General features: G+C 37.3%; 1 protein-coding gene across 1 annotated transcript in view; it reads left to right on the forward strand.

Moving 5' to 3' along the window:
* The window catches only part of LOC121299998 (ras-GEF domain-containing family member 1B), a 132,687-nt gene that overhangs the window by 16,127 nt on the left and 92,177 nt on the right, over window positions 1-24,383 (forward strand). Inside the window, exon 2 of the mRNA XM_041228317.1 lies at window positions 18,786-18,833. Within this exon, the coding sequence (XP_041084251.1) occupies window positions 18,786-18,833 (48 nt within the window). The remainder of the gene's footprint in view (window positions 1-18,785; window positions 18,834-24,383) is intronic.

Here is a 24,383-nt window from a genome sequence, read left to right on the forward strand (position 1 = left end):
TGTTTTTTTTTGGTTTATCTTTGGCTAGGACTTGGACAATGTACTTCTGTTTTGAAAAGTTGAATCTTTAGTAGTGTGGCAGGGCAGGGCAGGAATGTCAAAGCCAGGCTTGGTTCAGTCAATAAACTGATGAGTTAGGTTATTTATTAACACAAAGTCTACACTAGACAACACTACTATATTATACATATTTTACACTACATTTTATGGTCCCTGCCCATAAATTAGCTCACAGATAAGTGGAGAGGCTGACAATAGGGAAGCCACAAGCAGGGGGCAGGATAGCTACCCTCCCTGTAGACAAAGCCAAAAAGCAGATGGAGGCTGGGGCAGAGGAGATGAACTCTGATGCACAGGAAAGATGTAGTGGATTGAAAAAGATATAAATAATTGAATTGCCAATACCTAGATATTGTTTATCCAGGACGAATAAGATATTAGTTACTCGACTGACGATTTGATCTGGCATTGGAAGATCTTAAAATATGCTTGATCCAAGGCTAAAGTGAGTTCCCTGCCAGAACCAACGCTTTGCTTAACTTCTTCATGCCGGCTCAAACTTACTGTAACTCTGGACTGATAGTTTTTTCAAACCTACAAACTGAAAGCAGTATTGTTAGAGCTGCTTGTCCACTAGAGGGTGCAATGCAGAATACCTTTGGTAAACAGAAGGGTTCTTAACTATTTGACCTTTACTGCTAAGTGTTATTAGGCTCCGAGGAATCACTGCTATTCACTCTGCGATAAAAATCTGTTGGAAAGGTGTCAGCAGCTAAATTAATTTACTCTTCTGCTTTGGGTTTAATGCATTTTTTTATAGCTAGTGCAGCTAAAGGGAAGAACTTGCAGCTTCAGTAAATGCATCACAGCCATTAAAAACTTGGCTAACAGGCAGCATGGGAACAAATTGGTGAACAAAGTGCTTTACCCCTCCAGCACTCAACTAAATTAAAATTTCAAAGAGACAAACATACAGTGGCGTTGTTGTGGAGGAGGAGGGAGTCTAAATACAATTAAATATTACTGAAGGTTTGCTTTTACCCAAGAAAAATACAATATGTGAGTAGAACCAGACAACATTTTAGCAAAAAAAACATTAAAAAAAACCTACCAAAATGCAATTGTACTCCCATTTCTTAACATTAACATCATAAGCACCAAATATTAAAGAGGAAGTAGCTTCAGACATCATTGTGTTAATGCTGTCACCTTTCTCTTGCTTTTCATGTTCGCCATTATGTTGGGCGGTTCTGGTTCTGTTGATCCAATATTGAGTTCTCTATATCTGGCTTTCACTCTCTGTAAGCTTGTCCAACTGCCTAGGACGGAATACACTTCCTCGTTCCATTATAATCGTGATTGGCCTTTCATCTTGGCTAGTTCCACCTACACACCTCTGTATAGCTATGGACTAAAGTTTTGCATCACCCTATATAATTAATTGATTTTGCTTCATAACATTGAATGAAATCTGCTGAATAATGTTACGTTAACATATTAAATTAAATACCACTTTGTAGTTTTCCGTGAACTTAACGGAAAAACTGACACAAAATGAAAAATGTGACATGAAACACTGTACTACTATTATGGCTTTTTGTAATATCCTTTTGTAGTTTCTTTGATTACATGATGTTGAATCAAAGATCTAAATTATGTTCATATAGTTTTTTTGGTTTTTGTTTTTGTTTTAGTTATGTCTCAATCCTAAAATTCTTTTGGTCATAGCTGTAGAATTAGTTGGGCCAGCAGAGTTGAAAGATCATACCGTCACATGGTCTGAATCACTCTTAACAATTGCAAACAGCATGCAATGACAAGGGGAAAGTGGAACAAAGAAATACACTGAAGACACTATTATCATTTGCATCACATTCCCAATTATAAAACCCAGACGTTGGTATTCTGAAAAACAAACAAGCAACGGGTTAGGGTAACAAGGAGGTTATACTTATTTGCAAAACATTGCGATTAATAATTTTGTTGCAGCTGTGAGAACCATTTGTGCTCACTGCCTGTAGCAAACTGTAAATAGTAATCCATTGGAGAAAATCGATTTACATCCAAGTAAACTTAAAAGTCTAATTAAGAGTATGTACTAACAAAAACTCAATTTGCATATATGGTAACTGTGATTGTTGGAAAAAAATGTAAAGCAACAAGAAAGGTCAATGGTCTTGCTGATTCGCTGCTCAGTTATCAATACATCACAAACCAGAGCTGGGCACACCTGCTCAGATAATTCTATGCAATATTGAGTTACTTCCTGTTGAAAAAAAAAACAAGTTATGTAGAATGGTACTGGATAACAGTATCACTGAACAATAATCAATTAAGCCCCATGCATTCTCAAAGTATTATATAAATAAATGACCTGGCTACTCCAGGTCATAGTATAAGTAATACAACATTGTACTAGGAGTAGGCAACTAAGCAAGTTACAGGATGAAGATTTGTTTCAACCATTGTAAAAGATGCAGGTGAATTGCTACTTTTCCAGGCAAGGCTGCCACCTTTAAAGGTCTTACCTCCTCGGTTTAGGTGTTTTACACTCTACTACCATAAGGCTTCCAGTAAAATACAAAACGGTAAAATGTAGAATAAACATCCATAGTGGGAATGTGTCTCGCTCAGCATTCAAGCAGGATATGGCGACAAATATAATTAGTAAGTATAAATATAAAATATAATAAGCCAAAAGAAACCTGTTGATTAATGTTACGTTAATATATTAAATTATATATCAGTTTGTCATATACTTACTGAAAAACTGACAATATTTTTTAAAAAATGTGACATTTTGAAATCTAACATGAAATACTGTACAACTATTATGGCTTCTGGTAGACTTTTGTGATATAATTTTGTAGATCCTTTGATTACATGATGTTGAATAAAATATCTACATTATGTCCTTATAGGCTACTTGGAAATCATATGGAGAGCTAAACGATAGTCTGAAGAGTCCATTTACATTAGTTAAGTCAAAAGGATGGAGAATGAGAATATAATGATAAGAAGGTGGCATGCTGAGGGTTGAGGTTAGAACAGTGATTACACTGGTATTGAAAACTGTATGATCTTGGGATTCCATTAACATCATTCTGTAGCCCATGGAGGCTGACACACGGCACAACATGTAAAGACAATTATGAAATGCAGTACCCTTGGTAAGCACGGGACCTTTATTGAGTCTAGATGACTAAGGGTGAGTCACAATCCATTAATCTCAGTCATATATTCCAATTTTATACCTGCACCTGAATAGCTTTTCCTTGTGGAATGACAGCAGTGTTGTTCAAGGACACAACTGAAGAAGTAGACACAATTGAAACAGGATGCTTTTAATATCACTCTTTTACGCACACATTAGGCTTGAACAACACATCTGTGAATAGGATAGTGCCAGGCCGATTTGTTTTCAGGGATAATTGATTAATGAAATGACCAGCCACTAAGAGATTGAAGATGAACTTAATGGTCTGACCTCAGTGACCACGGAGATGCCACGTTGTGTGACATGGCAGTTTTGTATTTTGTGCTGGTGCAGGCTGCAGTGTGTATTCTGCATGTCAACATTTAAAATGGGAAGACCAGTACTGGTATAATAATAGTATGCAACCTTTGTGGAAGATTCAGTTTATTAAAAAAAAAAAAAGTTCAGTGATTTCACAGGTTATGGATGTATTGTCACCTACAGCTATGGCCAAAGGTTTTGCATCACCCTATAGAATTAACATTTTGCTTCATAAAGTCAAATGAAAACTGCTGAATAATGTTACGGTAAACTATTGAATAACATACCTCTTCGTAATTCCCCATATACTTAACAAAACACTAAAAATGTGACATGGAATTCTGTACTACTATTATGGCTTTTGGTATACTTTTGCGATATCATTTTGTTGCGTCTTTGATTACATGATGTTGAATAAAATACCTAAATTATGTTCATATAGTTAAAAAAAAAAGATAAAATTCTCAGTGATGCTAAACTTTTAGCCATACTGCAGACCGTTGGTAAAATAAAATGTAACAAATCTTTAGCAGCACTTCAGCATGGCAAAAAAATGGCTAATTTGCTCACATCATCAAACCATTTTTTGGTATGTTTTGTTGAAGAACAGAGCAAGAATTAGATGAGTTTCATTTGTATCCATTTTATTCAACATCAAAATTGCAAACAGTATGGGATGTCATAGTAGATTGCTGGCAATGTGAGGTGTATTATATACTGCACATTGAAATCTATTTTATCCTGCAGTCAATTTTTTTTTTTTTTAATTTAAAAGAAATACCACTATGAATATAGTCTCCCTGTCTTGCCATTTTTCAATTATAAAAATACCATTGAAGCCACCTTTACTCAGAGCAAATGTGCTTGAGGTTATGGTTTGGTTTGAATGTATGTAAATCTAAATGAAAATTCACTTCATCATAATGGAATGATTGGATGACTCCCATGTGACTCACCACTCTAGGCTGCGTAGATTCATGTTATCACCACAACACATGGAAGAGCAATAAAAAAAGGTAAGGTCCTGCCCTTGCTTCATAGTATAGATTCTGCCAACGAAGGGCGTGCTTGTTAGTGTCCCGCAGTAAATAGGTAGTGTACAAAAAGGCACACTGAACTAGGAGTCAGAGATCAGTAAATTGCAATGATTTCTCAGAGTACTGCTAATATTTTCTGATATACATTTTTTTTTTACTCCCTATCAGTTCCCTATTGTGAAGTCAGTTAGTATGTATTTCTGTATACTCCCTGTTTGCACAGTAAATTAATGCATGTATTTCAGTGCATTAGGAAGAAAATCACATGCTTTCTCTGGGGTTATATATTTATCCTGTTAATTTATTTTTATGTCAGTCGTGTTTTTTTTTTTTTTTTTGGGGGGGGGGGGGGGGGGTTAGTATTATTTATAAACCAGTGGATTTAAATATTTCTAAGGGTTTATATAAGAGATGCTAAATAATCTATTAAAAATAAAGATCTTTCTACTGATATTGTGCTTCTTTGATTTGCTGTCTTTATTATAAATTTTTTTAAAATGTGTGTGTGTGTGTATTCACTGTATGTATATATATATATATATATATATATATATATATATATATATATATATATATATATATATATACACACACACACACACACACAGTGCCTACAGAAAGTCTACACCCTCTTGAACTTTTTTCACATTTTGTTGTGTCAGTGCCTCAGAGTTTCATACATTTAAATGAGGATTTTTTCCCACTAATCTACACACCATACTCCACACTGTTAACGGGGAAAAAAAAAAATTCTGTTGAGAAAAAAATGATATGTTAAAAATACAAAACTGAAAGATCAGAATTGGATAAGTCTCCACCCCCCTGAGTTAATACTTGGTGGAAGCACCTTTGGCAGCAATTACAGCTGTGAGTCTGATGGGATAGGTCTCTACTAACTTTGCACACCTAGATTTGGCAATATTTGACCATTCTTCTTTACAAAACTGTTCAAGCTCTGTCAAGTACCTTGGGGAGCTTTGATGGACAGCAATGTTCAAGTCATTCCACAAATTTTCGATTGGATTTAGGTCGGGGCTCTGACTGGGCCACTCAAAGACATTTACCTTTTTGTTCCTTAGCCACTCCAGTGTATCTTTGGCTGTGTGCTTTTGGTCGCTGTCATGATGAAAGGTGAACTTCCATCCCAGTTTCAACTTTTTTGCAAAGGGTAGAAGGTTTTCCTCAGAGACTTCACTATACTATGCTCCATTCATTTTCCCTTCTATCCTGACAAGTGCCCCATACCCTGCCAATGAGAAACATCCTCATAACAGGAAGCTGCCACCACCATGTTTCACAGTAGGGATAGTGTTCTTTGGATGATGCTCTGTGTTGGGTTTGCGCCAAACATAATGCTTTGCATTTAGGCCAAAAAGTTCCATTTTAGTTTCGTCAGACCACAAAAGTTTTTGCCACATGGCTACAGAATCTCCTGAGTGTTTTTTTGCATACTTCAAACAGGATTCAAGGTGGGCTTTCTTGAGTAATGGCTTCCTTCTTGCCACCCTACCATACAGGGCAGATTTGTGGAGTGCTTGAGATATTGTTGTCACATGCACACCTTGACCAGTCTAGGCCATAAAAGCCTATAGCTCTGGCAAAGTTGCCATTGGCCTCTTGGTAGCCTCACTGATCAGTCTCCTTCTTGCTTAGTCATCCAGTTTGGAGGGATGTCCTGATCTCGGCAGGGTCTTGGCGGTGTCATACACCTTCGACTTTTTAATAATCGTCTTGACCGTGCTCCAAGGGATATTCAACCAAGCTATTTCAGTTTCTATTTTTAATTTTCTACAAATTTCTGGAATATGTTTTTCACTTGGAAGTTGTGTGGTAAAATGTGTAGGTAAATGAAAAAAAAAAATGTAATGCATTTTAGTTCCAGGCTGTAAGGCAACAAAAGGTGAACATTTTGAAAAGTGGGTGTTGACTTTCTATATATATGTATATATATATATATATATATATATATATATATATATATATATATATATATATATATATATATATATAATGAAACATGATTTTCGCTTTTTTCGAAAAAACATGTATACATACATATGTCTTTTAAAAACGTATATAATATAATATATATATATATATATATATATATATATATATATATATATATATATATATATATAGTAACTGAGCTTGCAACTCTCAGCGGTTTGTTTCCCTTTCAAAAACAGACCCAGGACATAGAAATTGATTTTTTGGAGCTGATGCGCTATTTTTAATATCACACAAAAACAAAATAAACAAAACAAACTCCTAGCTCTTACGAACACTGACTAACACACAACAGAAACCTAAACTAACAACAGCTAAGCTGTTTACCTGTTACACGCAAAACAAACATCGATTGAACACAAAAACCCTACACAAGGTTTAACACTACCTTCTTTGTTCTTTAAGGTTGAACACACTCCCAACCGGACTCTTCAATCTTCAGACCCGAACAGACTGCTTCCTTTCTTTTTATACTTTGAACCTGGCTCTATTTTCGAATGGTAGCCAGGTGCAGGTGACAATTAATTAACACACTTACATATATACACACACACACACACACACACATAATTATCATCTTGGGAGTAAAAAAGAAACACATCCAAAAGTAATGTGTCCGGTTACACACACTTCCGTACTTACTAAATACTAATGTGTAGTACTTTTACATTTTTACCAAGCTTTTTCCTATGATTATACTCTGTATTTACCATAGTTTATCCTGGTTTGCCATGTTTTTAATATGTGATACCATACGTTCCCTTGCTTTTCTTTACAATGCTTATCTATGCGTCACCATGCTTTCACTCTGCTTCGTTACATATTGTGGTGTATTTCCTATGGGAAATTGTTGTAAAGAAAACAAAGAATAAAACATTGAAAAGTGCATGGCACATCAGCAGTCCTTATATATCTAGTCCAGGCCAAGTGGAATTTAATGTAGTATCAAGCTAATTTAGCATGGAAGAAAATATTTATTTACTGCACTATGTGTTCTGCATTAATTTCCCGATTGTGAACACAGTAAGTGCAAAGTGAATGGTCTAAAACGATATTGTGTGTGAATACTATATACAGTGTCATGAATTGTATTGGATTTTTTTTTAAATTGCAGGCCCTATCCCTAGCAGTCTTTATTCACAACTGCTAGAATTGATCTTAAATGAAACTGCAGATACCAAGGTGTCCTTGTGACCTATCCTTCACACCACCCATCGAACCATTGCAAGATTGGTTAGCAGCCTTGTAATAAGTTTAAAGTGTATGGGTCAAGAGGTTAGGGTCCTAGCCAAAGTCATTTTGGATTAACAGATGCTTGCAATCTTCTGTATTACTGTATATTACAGCTATTCGTTATTATAGCTGTCATACTGTGGGAAGAGTTTGAATGGAAGTGTCTTGTGGTCACTTTTTAAAAAATCAATAGTGCTATAAAATGTGACAAACTGTATGCTTGCTTAATTTTCTTTAAACACAGTTTTAGACAAACAGCAGCAATTTGATATTTGTCTTAGTGACACTACCTAAATGATTATTATTATTATTATTATTATTATTATTATTATTATTATTATTATGATGCTCATGTTTTGAAAACGTGACTGTGAGTGCAGTGAATGGCAATCACATGGTTCCAATGCATGGTGATTGTACGTCAGGGTAGGGTAATTGTGTGAAGAAAGGTCTTCATGTTTGTTTAATCAAAAAACACTTTCTGTAGGTCATTAAGTGTGTCCTTGGAACAGATACCATCCTCTACAATGAAACAGCAGAATGGATAAAGGCACCAGGAACCTGTCCTATTTATTATATATGGCTCCTCACTATAAAGTAACACAAGACACTTGTGCCTCTAATTATTTAGAAAATGTTCCAACAAAGATCAGCTTCCCTATAGAAACAAGATATGCCAGCAACATATGAACCCTCCATATAAATAACACATACAGGAATCCCATTGAACCCAGAATCACCATAATCTATATCCTGATTCTCATAAGAAATGCACATGCAGGATGCAACCCCTCCATATATTCAGGCATTGTCATTATATAGCAGGGTTATGATAACCAATATCTTTAACTTTGCAGTTAATTGTGTTTTTTCTCTTTAAAATGCTACTTCTTTTAATGATGTAGGGTTGCCACCAATAAATCAGTAGAACAATCCAACCCGCTGAGACACTGGCTTTGAAAATGTGAATGATTAATAAAGAAGTACAATGACTACGTGGAGAACAGCATGAAGGAAAAGGCTGGCATCGGTATTTCAAAATAATAAACACAGAAATAAACAAATACACTGTGGTAAAGTCTGAATGTGGCCTACATTGTATTTGATTGACCCTTCATTTTAATTCTGACTAAGCTGCATTTCATCAGACTGCTTTTGATTACAATCCACATCATAATCTCATGACTAATACCCAACATCCTCTTTCATAGTATCGAGGACAATAATATCAACAGCTTATTTTCCTGATCCAGTAGTACAGTATATACAATATCAATGATCCAATAGTACAGTATATACAATATTAATGTGTAGTGTTCTACCCTTTCAAAGTGGCCTGCTATGTGTAGTTCCATTGCACTGAACCACATTGTTGTAAGACTCAGACATGTTTGATATATATATATATATATATATATATATATATATATATATATATATATATATATATATATATATATATATATATATATAATGGGTATTTTAAATACTCTATCCTGATTGGTCAAAACAGGTCACCTGGGGGTGTTGATATTACAGTATAACACCATGGGTCGGCACTTTTTTTCAAAAACGGGCTGGGAAAATCACTGGCAGATATCCATACACCTAGAATTTAAAAACAAAAACGGCAGACATATTGGAATTTATCACAGTAAACATGACCTACGAGATTTATGTAAATGTTGCACTTTTGGGAAACCGAAGTGTAGATGAGATATTGAAAGAATCTGAATCGAACACCAGTGATTAATTAAAGTAGTGAAAAAAAGCAAAAGTAAGTATTCATATAAATTCAAAACTTGCCATTCTGATCACTCTGTTCCTTCTTCCTGAACTACGGAATTTCCCTATCCCATTTTGAAAATAAATAGTTTAAAACATACCTCTTAAACTTTCAGTTTTTTGTTGCCGTTGCTCCCTCTGTCCGTTCTTCGGTCTGCCTGCCTGCTGCCACTGGACCTATCCCCTATGCAGCTGTGTGATCTGATGCTGAACACTGTAGACTGAGATGTTACGATGCTGCTTTTCTGCTGCTGTATGGAGAGCCTTAGCTTCGACACATGATCTATGACCGTTTGGTGTGCGCCTCGGCGCGTGCTTTGGAATGTGCACAGACTAGCCAATTGTCCAGATAGTTCAGGATCCGAATACCCCACAGCCAGTTTGGAGCCAGTGCTGCATCCATGCACTTGGAAAATGTGCGGGGCGCCAGTGAGAGGCCAAACGGTAGCACGCAGAATTTGTACACGTTGCTGAAAGGCTAAACGAAGATACTTTCTGTGCACGGGACAGATCGGTGCATGGAAGTAGGCGTCTTGCAGGTCGATCGATGTGAACCAGTCACCCGACTGGACGGACTGGAGAATAAGCTGTGCTGTCAACATGTCGAACTTCCTCTGTTTGAGGAACAAGTTGAGGACCCTGAGGTCCAGAATTGGTCTGAAACTGCCGTCCCTCTTGGGCACCAGGAAGTACCTGGAGTAGAAGCCGCTGAGGGCATCACTTGGGTTTACCAAGCGCACAGCGTTCTTTGCCTCGTGATTTTAATGCACCCGGGCCGTATGGATATTAGGGTATATTCCACACCCTGTCACGCCTTATTGCTTACATATCTCATGCTCTTATGAGTATTGATGCTTTTAAAGTGAAAATACCCTGTTCTGGTAAAAGTGATTCATGAGCCACACTGTAAAGCAAACAATAACATCCTTGGCAGCAGCTATTTGTCTTGCTGCCCCTATGCCCTTTGGTTTGATTAGTACAAGAATCATTTATCTGGAGCTACTGCACCAGTGCAGGCACTTGTGGAAGAGCATTTCCCCATCGAATCCAACAGCTATGAGGCATCCTCTTCCTCTCATCTTCCCCCTGGGGAGCCCAGCTTACAGGGATAACGGTGCGAAGAGTAATGACTGCATTTCCCCTTTCTCTTCTGCTACCAGACCTCTGGCTTCCCTGCAGTGCCGGTAATGACTTCCGATGCATTACACGGCTCATGTAGTTAAATTATGGGCAGTGTGGCAGGGCCATATAATGAAGAAGAAAAATAAGATTGGACATTTAAAAAGAATGATACTAATAATTGTTATGTTTGTAATTTGAACACAGTAATTTTTTTAATGGATCATTGTTTCTCTTTTTAGAAAACAATCAAAGTGATGGATAGATACTCAGAGTAATAAAGGTACATGATTTCATACAGTAGCTATCCTAGAGAATAAATGACTCTGATTGTGAGGAAACCTTCTTTTCCTGGTTCTTTTCCTTCAATTCTGTGTCTGATGGTATTCTATTTCAGTGCTCCTTGAATTAATTATTAACTGAGACACAGCAATGGCATTTGTTATCTCTGTTTCCATCTCCTGCCCTAATTGTCCCTGCGTTATGGTCTTGCAGGAGGACAGTGGGTGAAAGAGACTCAGTATCAATGTATTATTGTATATCAGCTCCAGTCAGTAAGAGTACCTCACATGGTAATATACCTGTAACTGACTCACATCATGCTACAGGGATAGGATTGCTTCCTGTGCTCAGAAATGTTTCATTTCAGGGTGATCACTTATACCTGACTGCACATTATCCATGAGTACACAACAAATTGCAGAAGTCTCCCATTACATTGGGAAAAAACTATCCATAGTGCACTACTATGGAACACCACACTTACTGTAGGATACAAACCTTTTGTGACCTGAATTTGCCCTCTCACATCAGAGAAAGTGGGATTGGGTCCCTTTGATGACCCTAGTTGTGATTTTTGGGTAACATGATTTTGGTTGCTTGGCTGTTTTGTTTAGTTGAATATAGATGAACTCTACTATTTCCTTTGTGTGTTTCATGTGACTTCTATTACCCTGCGCATGACTGCCAACAATAAGTTCAGTGAGCAGAAAAACACAGTATGTCCAATTCTTACGCATTCCATTTCTTTCTCTTGCCTGCTGTGAACAGAACAAACTAAGAATGGATTGAATTGCTACAAATACAAGGAATGCATTGTCTTGGTATGGTTTTGGCATTACCTTCTCATGTATGTGTTGTTGATGGAGAAAACCGAATGGGGAAAAGGTCAGGTAGCAAGATACTACAGTAAATCCCTTTCTGAAAAGGTGCTCTCAAGACATTGAGACACGATACCCTACAGGATGCACATTAATACACAGATTCCCCCTCTGCTGATGTGATGCACACTGACACTGTATATGAGGTTATTTTATTCTAAGACTGACTTCTTACAAGATGGCTTATCTTCCCACAATATTTTTAGTTGCTGTATTTCTTTTAAGTCTTCCAGTGCTTATGCTTTCATTGCTGTCTCCGAAGCATCTCACTGTACTGTTACCAGGACAATGCTTGTGTGACAGCACTATAAATCTGATATAACTGCCATTTTTGTTTATAGTGCACTGCCAGTGAGTGAGAAATTTGACTAATGAGTTATAGTTTGTTGAGAACTGCATTTTCTGTGTCCACTAGGTGGCACGGGCACATTAGGTAGGGCGAGATGCCAAAAGCTGTCAGTGTCCTGTGGATTGAAGATGCAATTAACAAATTTTCAGTAACTATGCAGTCTAAAGCTTGGCTATAGGCATATGGTGCAACTAACTCATAATTATGTGATGTATTGCAACTAAAAGAAATACAACTATCACGTACTAAATATATATATTTTTAGTTTTGTTAGTATCACATTATGTGGTGTTTTATATGTAATTATGAGCTGGAGTTTGGACTGTATATTATTAATACAAGAGAAGAAAACAGTAACCTTTGCCTGTCAGAACACCATTCTGTGTGCTCATTTTTAAATGACTGGACAGGCTATTGCAGGCCACCTTGATTGGCTCTTTGCTCAGAAAAAGACAATTAAACCAAAACCAGACTACTGCTTATAAAACACAACAATCCTTTTTGTTTTTTCTTCAATGAGAAGTAGTGGCCTTCACATGTCAAGTGGACCTCTGCTGAGCTCTATTTTTTATTTATTTATTTATTTATTTGGGGGGGGGGGGGGGGGGGGGGGGGGGTCCGGGGGGTAGTGTCTATTATCTTCATATATGAAGCATACAGCGGGGGTTACTGGCATTCTGCTGGGTGGGTGCAAGTAGCCACACAGCTGCAAAAGCCTGCCTGTCCTTTGTATTCCTGCAACGCTCTCGCTGTGGCAATGTTGATGCAGCTGGTGTCAAATCTGTCGCCTTCTTAAATGAACTCAGCTGCAGTCGCCAAATTTTTGTTTGTGATCCCCTGGTGTTGAGAAATTACACAAGCGTTTCTCTTTACACAACAGGGGTGCAGATTGTCACACAGCTACAAGCCGCATGCAGAGCTTCATACTGCGTGTTTGTTTGTTAGTTTCTGTGTCAATTAACTAGATTGGTCCCTGGCTAGGAGACAAAACAATTAAATGTTTTGGTTGCTGTCATGCCAACAGTTTTATGTGTTGAAATTTAAAAACATGCATTTGTGACAGTGATGGCATAGTGATAAAATCTCTAATTTAGAAAAACAAATTGTTTCAATATCACTAAAGTGATAATTGACAAGATATGTCCATTTTACAGTTGTACTGTCCTTATTTGAATTTTGAATATTATTTGCTCGAAATAGTGCTGGGAGCTTATTTTCTCAATCTTCTCTTTACCTGGGAGGTTATTTGGATAAGAGCATCTATTTGAGAATAGGCGCTAATTGGCCACTGTGTGAAATTATCGCTTCAGCACCACTTGGTGTATCTATGTATATATTTACACCACACACCGGGGTATATTTAGCATGGGATACATTTTTGTTATTCAGCTTAAATGGGATAACATAAGTGGAATAACATGCTTACAAAGACTAGTTTCGAATGAGTCTTTGCTTACATTCCAATCCAGTGGTGTATATTTCTGCTGAAATTCAGGACTGAGCTGTGCTTTGATAGTTCAAAAAATACTACCCCCGATAAGTGTTTTATCACAACTTTAAAATATCAGAAATCATTTCAGGGATCTATTGTTGTTTTGATTTGAACGCCAATTTCCTTGAGAACGAGTTTCGTCAAGAAATGCCAGTTACTGACCTGCCTGAGTCTGACTTATCCAAACAGTCCGCAGCCCCTTCATTAACACCAGTAATAGTAGGAAACAACAGAGAGTCTGCAAATTGACTGAGCTTGAGATTCTCTGTAAAAGTTGTGAAGAAGCCACTAACATGGTTGACAATGACAGTAGAAATCAGGCAGGCAAAGTAATCCCTGATTTGATTGTCGGAGCTTGTGGTTTACTGGGACATCCACATGCGGTGAATAAAACCATACAGCACAAGCAATCATTCAATATCCTTAATTATATGTATGGTTACCATGTCATCAAAAGCCTACAAATACATCAAACGTTTGTATTCAAACATACTTCCCTTGACAAAGGTATGTTAAAGATGTCGAAAGGTTGGGAAGTTGACTCTTTGAGTGAATTATTTGACAAATACTGTATCTTGGTCATGTAGCCTGCTGTGGGGGACTTTAATTATATATATATATACTGTTGTAGTCAAATGTTTACATACCCCAATGGAAATTTATAATTTCTAGAAATTTCTCGAAAACAAAAGAATTACAGGAAAAATCTTTTGTAGAAAAAGTAAAAAAAAATAGATAGATATAAATAGAATAATAACCTATTTTTAAATTATTAGGAATCCAGTTTACCATGTATTGGAACTAACGTTCCTGTGCCATTAAAGGAAAAACAGCCCCATTCAAGGATATTACCACCTCCATGCTTGACAGTAGGTATGGTGTTGTTTTCTTTGTACTCCTCATCAGATGTAACGACTATCATGTGACCAAATAGCTCAATTTTTGTTTCATCTCTCCACAAAACCTTTGTTTAGAACTGATATCCATCATTCAAATGCCGTTTTGTAAACTGTAAGCGATTGTCCTTGTGACGTTTTCCTAAGAGTGGCTTTTTTCTTGGCCTGCAACCATTGAGTCCTTCACCATGCAATACTACTAATACGAGCAGCCCTGTACAGTATTTATTTTTAGAACGGGGTCTCCCCCTCCACCCCTGTGTTATTTTGTATTTTATGGTATATTATATATATATATATATATATATATATATATATATATATATATATATATATATATATACACACACACACACACACTGAACAAAAATATAAATGCAACATGTAAAGTGTTGTTCCCATGTTTCATGAGCTGAAATAAAAGATCCCAGAAATTTTCCATACGCACAAAAAGCTTATTACTCTCAAACTTTTGCACAAATTTGTTTACATCCTTGTTAGTGAGCATTTCTCATTTGCCAAGATAATCCATCCACCTGACAGGTGTGGCATATCAAGAAGCTGATTAAACAGCATGATCATTAAACAGGTGCACCTGTGTTGTGCTGGGGACAGTAAAAGGCCACTTTAAAATGTGCAGTTTTGTCACACAACACAATGCCACAGATGTTTCGAGGGAGCGTGCAATTGGCATGCTGACTGCAAGAATGTCCACCAGAGCTGTTGACAGAGAATTGAATGTTCATTTCTCTACCATAAGCTGCCTCCAATGTCGTTTTAGAGAATTTGGTAGTACTTCCAACCGGCCTCACAACTGCAGACCACGTGTAACCACATGAGCCCAGCACCTCCACATCCGGCTTCTTCACCTGCGGGATTGTCTGAGACCAGCCACCCAGACAGCTGATGAAACTGTGGGTTTGCACAACCAAAGAATTTCTGCACAAACTGTGAGAAACCATCTCAGGGAAGCTCATCTGCATGCTCGCTGTCCTCACAAGGGTCTTGACCTGACTGCAGTTAGACGTCATAACCGAAATGCTCACCTTTGATGGCCACTGGCACCCTGGAGAAGTGTGCTCTTCATGGATGAATCCCGGTTTCAACTATACTGGGCAGATGGCAGACAGCGTGTATGGCGTCGTGTGGGGGAGCGGTTTGCTGATGTCAACGTTGTGAACAGAGTGCAACATGGTGGCAATGGGGTTTTGGTATGGGCAGGCATAAGCTACGGACAATGAACACAATTGCATTTTATCAATGGGAATTTGAATGCACAGAGATACTATGACGAGATCCTGAGGCCCATTGTCGTGCCGTCCATCCGCCGCCATCACCTCATGTTTCAGCATGATAATGCACGGCCCCCTGTCACAAGGATCTGTACACAATTCCTGGAAGCTGAAAATGTCCCAGTTCTTCCATGGCCTGCATACTCACCAGACATGTCACCCATTGAGCATGTTTGGGATGTTCTGAATCGATGTGTACGACACCGTGTTCCAGTTCTCGCCAATATCCAGCAACTTCGCACAGCCATTGAAGAGGAGTGGGACAATATTGCACAGGCCACAATCAACAGCCTGATCAACTCTATGCGAAGGAGATGTGTCGGGTTGCATGAGGCAAATCTGGTGTCACACCACATACTGACTGGTTTTCTGATCCACGCCCTTACTTTTTTTTTAAAGTATCTGTGACCAACAGATGCATATCTGTATTCCCAGTCATATGAAATCCATAGATTAGGGCCTAATCAATTTATTTCAATTGACTGATTTCCTTATATGAACTGTAACTCAGTAAAATCTTTGAAATTGTTGCATGTTGAGTTTATATTTTTGTTCAGTGTGTATATATATATATATATATATATATATATATATATATATATTATATATATATATATATTATATATATAATGGCGGAACGCCGTGTGTTTTTTTATTGTTTTGACGACTTAGATGTGCGTTTGTTTTGTTGTTGTTTTGTTTTTATTTTGTTCTGGCAGAGACGAGATTAGCAGCCCATCCTCTGCCAGTTGTTAATTTAAAACCTTGTGCAGAGGGTAGCCATCTCCCGAATTAAGTGATTCATTTTTTGTTAATCGGGAGATGGTCACCTGTATAAAAAGCCTGCAACTCTCCATGTGGGTGAGTGAGAGAGCGAGCAAGAAGAAAATAAATTTAAAAATAAAGTTCAGTGAAGGCCCAGCCTGATCGTATTTTGTGATTTGTTTTGTTTAAATCTTTTATTTTGCTCTGTGAGCAAGTGTTTTTTTGTTTAAATATTTTATTTATTTTTGTATTTAAGATAAATGGCGCACCACGCGTCTCTTTTTTCAACTGCAGTACTTGCCTGTGTTTTCACTTACTCTTTCTGGCCTGACATCACCGCAATGCCATTTCCTGTCACACTCTCTGAGAATGTTCACCTACAATGCAGCACTTTCTAGACTTTTATAGAATTAGGTTCTGCATTATCATATTGAAATCTCTAGCCCCTTGTAGATAATACTGTCATAGAATCAAAGGGTATGAATACTTTTGAATTAGCATTTGTGGACTTTTTTCCTTGTCCACAAAAGCAAAATTTTCACTACAAAAGATTTTTCCTAAATTGTTTGTTTTTGAGAAATTTCTAGAAATTATAGATTTCCATTGGGGTATGTGAACTTTTGACTACAACTGCATTTATATAAGGATCCCACAGCAGGCTACATGACCAGGATACAGTATTTATCAAATGATTCACTCAAATTTTCTGCAGTGGTTGAATTCTGAGCTCCACATTGTAATTCCTAAAGATAATTGTTTTGTCCAGCGGCTCAGACAAGTCTCAGGTGCAGGTTCCAGATTTGATCTTAATACCATCAAATGCTGTGGCTGTTTAGTTTTAGACAGGCTATAAATATAGATGTGTATTATAGATTTATAATACTGTAACTGGCTTACCAGGACAGGGATGCACTGGCAAAAGGATTTCAGGGAGCTTAGAGACCCACTCCTTGTTACAACTTGCATTACACATCGAGTAAAATATGCATGATAACAAAATACTGTAATACTGTAATTCACTCTACTGAGCTGAAACCTATGGAAACTAACAGGTAAAACAAGTTACCATTCTATATAGCATTGCTAAAATAACAGATGAAATGAGTTACCATTCTATATAGCATTGCTCCTGTTGAGTTTCCCTAGCTGATTTTTGTATGAGCCCTGGTCTCCTTTACACCGAGCCCTGGTCTCCTTTACACTGAGCCCTGGTCTCCTTTATACCTGCAAGGAATTGTAATGCTGTATGAAACCCTAACTCTAACCCTAACCCATTGCTCATTGCCAAAAATAACACACTTGCTACTGGCCCTCATTCACAGGTGCATCTTGGTTATTCACATTGGATATATGGAACTCATTATGATCCTGAGCTCTGACCCTGGCATGTCGAGCTGTCAAACATTGACATTTCACAAAATAATTTGAGAAGTCCTGGACACCAAATGCACACCAAATGCACACCATGCACATACATTACAAACTAAAAGGCCATCTATTTCAGCAGCTGGCAGTTTCAGAGAATGCTTTCCAATATTTCAAACCAGCTAATCACTATAAGCTTGTCAACGTGACAATGAAATAATTGCATTTAATATAAAAAGCCTTGTACACTAGTACTATTTCAGCATTTAGCAGCTTTTGTCTTCTCATCAGTAACCACAGTTGACAGTCATAGCTTTCTGGACCCCAATAATCACTGCTAGGCTTCGACTCTTGCAGTCAGCATCCTTAAATAGATCTTTCATTTTGTCTCAAAGCACGGGTGCTCAATTAGAATTCTTCTTGTGCCCCATATCATTTTCTTATCCTTGCACGCTACACCATTTTAATTGAGTAGATGACAGCATCTAAGCATCAAAGCTGCTTTTATTAATGCTTCACTGAAGCAAAGTCTTCTGGGATATATTATATTGTTATCATGTGTGTTCAGTTCTGCAGTACTGTGATTAAAGGCCCAGTGCAGGCATGTGTGGCTTCGTTAGAACACAAACACTGCAAGCAGATTGCATATGTTTTGAAAAAAAAAGACAACTGTGTATTCCAAGAGACCTCAGCTTCGTAGTTTCATTTTCCGAAGGCTGTATTTGAAGTGTGTTGACTAACGTCTCCTCCTCTTCTCTCCCGCAGTCCAGAAGTCAACCTCACATAGGCTTGAAGCAAACCTCCAAACACCGGGTATGTTGTGGCACTTACATCTGTTTACATTGTGTACTTTACCCCTGTTCACCCTGCCATATTGTTCTGGAAATTGACCAATGCTTTCTTCAGGCACTGCTCCTATGCTGCAATAGTGACCCAATGATGGCATACACTCAACTCCCGCCCATAAGAAGTGCGATATACAAGGTTTCTCAAGGTTGCAGCTTGTTACATAACAAACCGGGAATCCAAAAATGTGACTATATTCTGCGTAAAATTTAAATTGTTTACGATGATGAATTATTTTGCCAGCTGTCAAAGCTAGTCTGTTAGTCATGAACTAGATACTGATGATGGCAACATATGCTGATAATGCATACTGTAAATGACCAATACTACACTGATTATAAACACCAGTATATCAATGCACACGTGCCTGTTAAGAAACTTTAGAATCCACAATGCACCTGACTGGGCTCCTGGAACCTCCTGCCAAATGAGTACTACGGGACAGGTGTGGAATGTAAATTTGTCTTGATTATCTTTAATGATGCAGTCATCAACATTTTAAAAGAAATGTAATTTGTCCCTCTTTATTTGAAGGAGACACTATAGAAAAAAAATGAAAGGTTTAATTGAGTTATTGTTAAATGATGATATATGTCTACCTCCATTACATGATTGCATAATAATGTTCAGTAAAAAACCTAAACAGTGATGCAGTGTGGAAGTATGCATGAAAGCAAAAACTGCAGTTGGTTTGTGTATAATGTTGTGTATTGTGCAAATTAGTCAGGTGCTTTTCCAATACTCGGAACACTACTGAAGCACCAAATAGGTAACTGATTCATTTTTTTCTACCTTACTGGAATAGTGTATTGTGTACAATTTTGTGGTAACTGTAAGCATTGTTTATTACCCTTTTAAGGGATGTATTTTTGTTGATGTTGTTCAGAAGGCCTCAGCCATTGTTTAAATTTCAATATAAATGTGACAACACTATTCCAAATCCAGTGTGTTGCAACTGCTCCTGTGTCTGCTAATGATAAGGCCGAGGTTTCACCAGTTTATACAATACACTGGTATTAAAATAGTATCCCAATGCTATTTTAAATCACTGTCCCTTATAGCCTCCACTACTCAGTATAGCTTTGGAATTAGAGCTTTGAGGCATCTAAGGCATCCCTTATCTTTGTTTTTTTGTTTTTAATATAATGCCTTTCACAATAAAAATTGCCGCAAAATGCTTCACATGAATACAAACATTGACAAAAGTTAATAAAAGAATGCAAGAAAGAAAAACAAAAGAAACACACAGAACAGTAAAACAAGGCAGATAATAAAAGAAACATCATTTTAGCATACAAACACTACATTTTCAAAAGCAGTGACACTTATTGCTTCCCTCACAGAGCTAGGCAGATCATTCCAGAGTTTTGGGGCCCTATACCTGAATGCTCTACCATGTGTTTTTTTTAATTTTTTTTTTTAAAAATCACTCTAAAATGATCTAGTCTTGGGTGTATAGATTTGCTCCTTTGCATCATCTGCTCTGGCAAGACCTCAACCCCATAGGCAAAGAACTGTTAGTTCCTAAACTGCTGTTATGATTTTGGTCTTTATGGCTATAGCTTATCCAGATGGGTTTCGTATGTGATTATAGTATTCAACTGAGCACAGACCTGCTTTTATTGAACCCAAAAGTTATGTGTTTTAAGAACCACAAAGTGAAAAAAATACTCTTTGTGCATTTGTGGTTGTGGACTTCTAAATGAACTTCAAAGAAGTCAGACCTCACTGTGTGGAAGGTAATGAAGACTGATAAAGCAGTTCTGTAATTCTTGCAGCATTCAAGGTGATAAAAGTGCCAATTAGCATTCCAAGACTCACCTGCTGTGTTTGACAGCAGGAGAAGGAAACGTGCAAGAAGGCGCAACACAGGAGACGAAGTAAAGCAAAGTTCATTTAAACTTATGATCAGCTCATTGCTTCCACCATAACTTTTGCTGAAAAATAGCACAGAATACAAAGGCATATCTGATTCAGACTTCAGACAGAATATTTTCATTTTTTTCAGACTTTCTACCAACGTGAAAACAATGATACTAGCTAACAGAATGCCTAGAAATGTTAAATACATGTTGCATACAAGTATCTCCCCTGATAATTTGATGCCAATTTGTTTTGCATCTTTTATTAAATAAACAAAATAGAATGAAGTAAATCTGATTTTCAAAGTTGTCCTATACTATTCCATATTCCTCAGGTAGATCCAACTCTTTTTAGAAAAGTTAGCACCTTGCATGAAAAGTAGCTCAGGCTGTGCAACAGAACCAGGAGGGCTCGCAAAGTTTTCATAGACCAATTTTTTTTTTATGTTGAGCAGCACATTAGCAGTTTTTATGACTTATTCAAATGAGCCAGAAGATGTCAGTCAAGCAAAGACAATCCAGGCTGGCTGCTTAGTCAGATAGAGCGGAAGGTGATGGAATCAAAGCAAACTCCATTCCACCCACTCTTTGTGGAAATACAGACTTCTGTGCGCTTTGATTTCTCCCCAGCTGTTCATCAAGGTTGTTTTTTTTTCTTTTTTCTTCTGCAAGAAAAATGAGAACCTGAACTGCTCTAGACTAGAGCCAGACCAACATCGGATCCAGACATGGGAAACCTAAACACAGTTAAAGCAAACAGCTGAGTCTTTATAGTATTCAAGTATGAATAGCTGTGTGATAATATGTTACAGATTTATTGCACAGGCTAGCTCTATAAAAGATTGTCTTCATGCTAGGATGCACACACAAATATATTCCAGTTCATTTGACCAGTGTACCAGGGTTTGATGTGGAGTTTGATGTCAACAAGACAGGAGCTGCATTTTGGGCCAGACTTTTATTAGTCAGCTCTGAAATTCCCTCCCAAGCATTAGACTATATTTAGTGCCGAAAGGGTTGATGCATTTTTCGTCTGGCATTAGAAGTATCTTTTTGATGTCCTTTGGTAAGTCCTACCTAAAAGACTGCAGCTCTTTAAGTCAATTCTGAGTGATGGCAGATGGAGTGTGTATAATTCATTCACAGATCAGTGGCAAACCACTGTATTATCTAGCGAAAAACGTGCTGCCGACTGCGACTTTTAGTATTTTTAGTCATACAGTTCATAACTCCTCCCTTGTACCAAAACCAGGAATCATGATGGAACGTGCTCACACTTCACATACATGTCTTTAAACAATGCAAGTCAGACTTATGTTTATATCGGATATACCGGTGGTGCCTGAGCATGCAAAGTCAATATTCAAAAAATGTTAACACATCATTTATTTAAGACAACATGCAAATTTCAGAAAACAACACATTTAAAGCAATCTGGCTATTACCTAATTAATTTAGCTCATAGTGAAATATGGAATGGCTCCAGCTGCCGTGCAATGAGTGTCTTGTTTCCATCCCTGCGGCTGCACCACTTATTAAGTTCTAAGTAGGACCTGTACTGAATTATACAGACAAAAACTGTTGTACTACAGTATATCTGGTCTAATCTTGGATTCAGAACAAATGACATTTATGGTGGCAAATTGGCCATTACTAACTCAACTTTTGAATGAAATATGACAATGAGTGTTATGACCTCTAAAATCCTACTGGAATTATGAAGTTATGTCACGCTTACTATAAATATTTTCTGACAAAAAATTACAACAGTTGACTTACACAACAAGATCCCCAGGTAAGGCCAATGTATGCGCCCCAGACTTTGTTTTAACAGGTAGCACGATAGATTTAATAATTCATTTACACTCATGTATACATAGTAACTGCAGCATTTTAGATGGCATGAAGGATGCATTCAGCTGTCACTTTATGTAATGCATAGTGCACCAGTTAACCAGCCAGACATTACAATTAAAACTAAAATCTCTATCACTATTTAGCTAACAGCTGTGCAAATGGTTTAGCCGGCTAACATAAGGTGCATCCTTTAGACTTGGAGGCTGGGTAGTGTCAGCAATGTTAAATCTCTTACTAGTGGTTCCCAAACAGTGGGCCATGGTGCTCTAATGTGTAGGCTACAGAAGCCGCAATGTCTTGTGCAAACATAAAAGCTATAGATGAAAGACTGATGCAGTAAATAATGAAAAAAAATCAGCACTAGTAAAACTATCAGCAATGTAGTATAGAGTAGTTCTGTATTTTTGACAGAAGAAAGTGCTTTTTTTTATCAAAATGTTGCAGGAGTGCTATATTTGGCCACTGTGCATCGTGGAGTTCAAACAGTGAACCTTGGTTAAAATAAAACCTAGACTTTTGGATATATAGTAGTTGTTCCTTAGGTGCAGGAAAATAGGCGCTGATCAGCTTGTGGAGGAAAATTTCAATTGCTACCACCACATACCTGTTGTCACCTTGATTTATTATGTTAAGTCCAAAAAGAATGGGTGCAAATCCGACCTGTGCTGTATGGCATGTTTAAATACCCGTTGGGAGAAATCAGCTTTCACTTGCAGCCATGTGAAGAGTCCCCCTGCCATGTTGTGAGCATTTAATTGAGAAAAAGAAAGGTTGTGAAATTGAAAAAAAAAAGATTTAAAACAATTTTTAATAAGTTAAAAGTGTTTTATGTACTAAAACATTTGTATAGTCATTGGTACACGGGATATACACGGGTCTGTGTAACACGAGTGTTTAAAATGTATATTTGTATTTAGGCACGAGGATTGCACAGCACTTCACGTGCAAATAAAGTAATAATATGTGAGCACGGGGAATTGCACTTTTATTAATTCACGTGCAGTTGTAGCGAGACTCCGATTGAATGACTGATTAGCAATCGAGTCTTGGTACAGCTGCATAAAAGCAGCATGTTTTCACTCATTCTGGGTTGTGTGTTCGGTGAGTGGAGAATGGGATTGGAGACGGAGGTAAAGAGAATAATAAGAATAATAATCGTAAAATATCTGCTCACCGTGTTTTGTTTAGTCCATTTTGTTTGCCTGTTTATTTTGGCGAATGTGCCTTGTCCTTGTGTTTCTGTTTGTTACCACCGTTTATTTTAAGTTTATTTATTAAATGCTAAGCGAAAGCATTCACTCAGCTCAACCAAACTCCACCTCTCTGTTTATTTTCCTGTTTCTGGTCTGATGCCACCCACTCCGGCCGTCTTTGCGACAAACCTATAAAGGGATTTTCATATGTATTACATTTGACAAAGGGCGATTTATCACTGATTGGAAATGTGTTGTTTTTATAGCAATGCCAAAACAAACATTTTATCCACGCCATTAGTATTCAAGTCGGTAGAATATTTCCAGTGTAAAAGGCAAAACGATTGATGTGTTAGTCATACCTATTATACATTACTTCCACTGCTGAAAGATTTGAATGACTGAAAGTAGATAGTAAGCAGCTTATAGAGATTAGACTTCAAGCCACCAAATTGCTATTTATAAAGTCCTTTCTTTTTCCTGCTCCAGTTTGAAATCCCTTTTTTTCTTATTTAACATTTTTCATTTTTTGAGCATGAGTGTAATTATATAGCTTGCATATTTTGATCAGATTAGTACTACAAACCTGTAGATTATTGTCATGT

Source organism: Polyodon spathula, chromosome 2 (genome assembly GCF_017654505.1).
Source record: "Polyodon spathula isolate WHYD16114869_AA chromosome 2, ASM1765450v1, whole genome shotgun sequence".
Lineage (NCBI taxonomy): Eukaryota > Metazoa > Chordata > Actinopteri > Acipenseriformes > Polyodontidae > Polyodon > Polyodon spathula.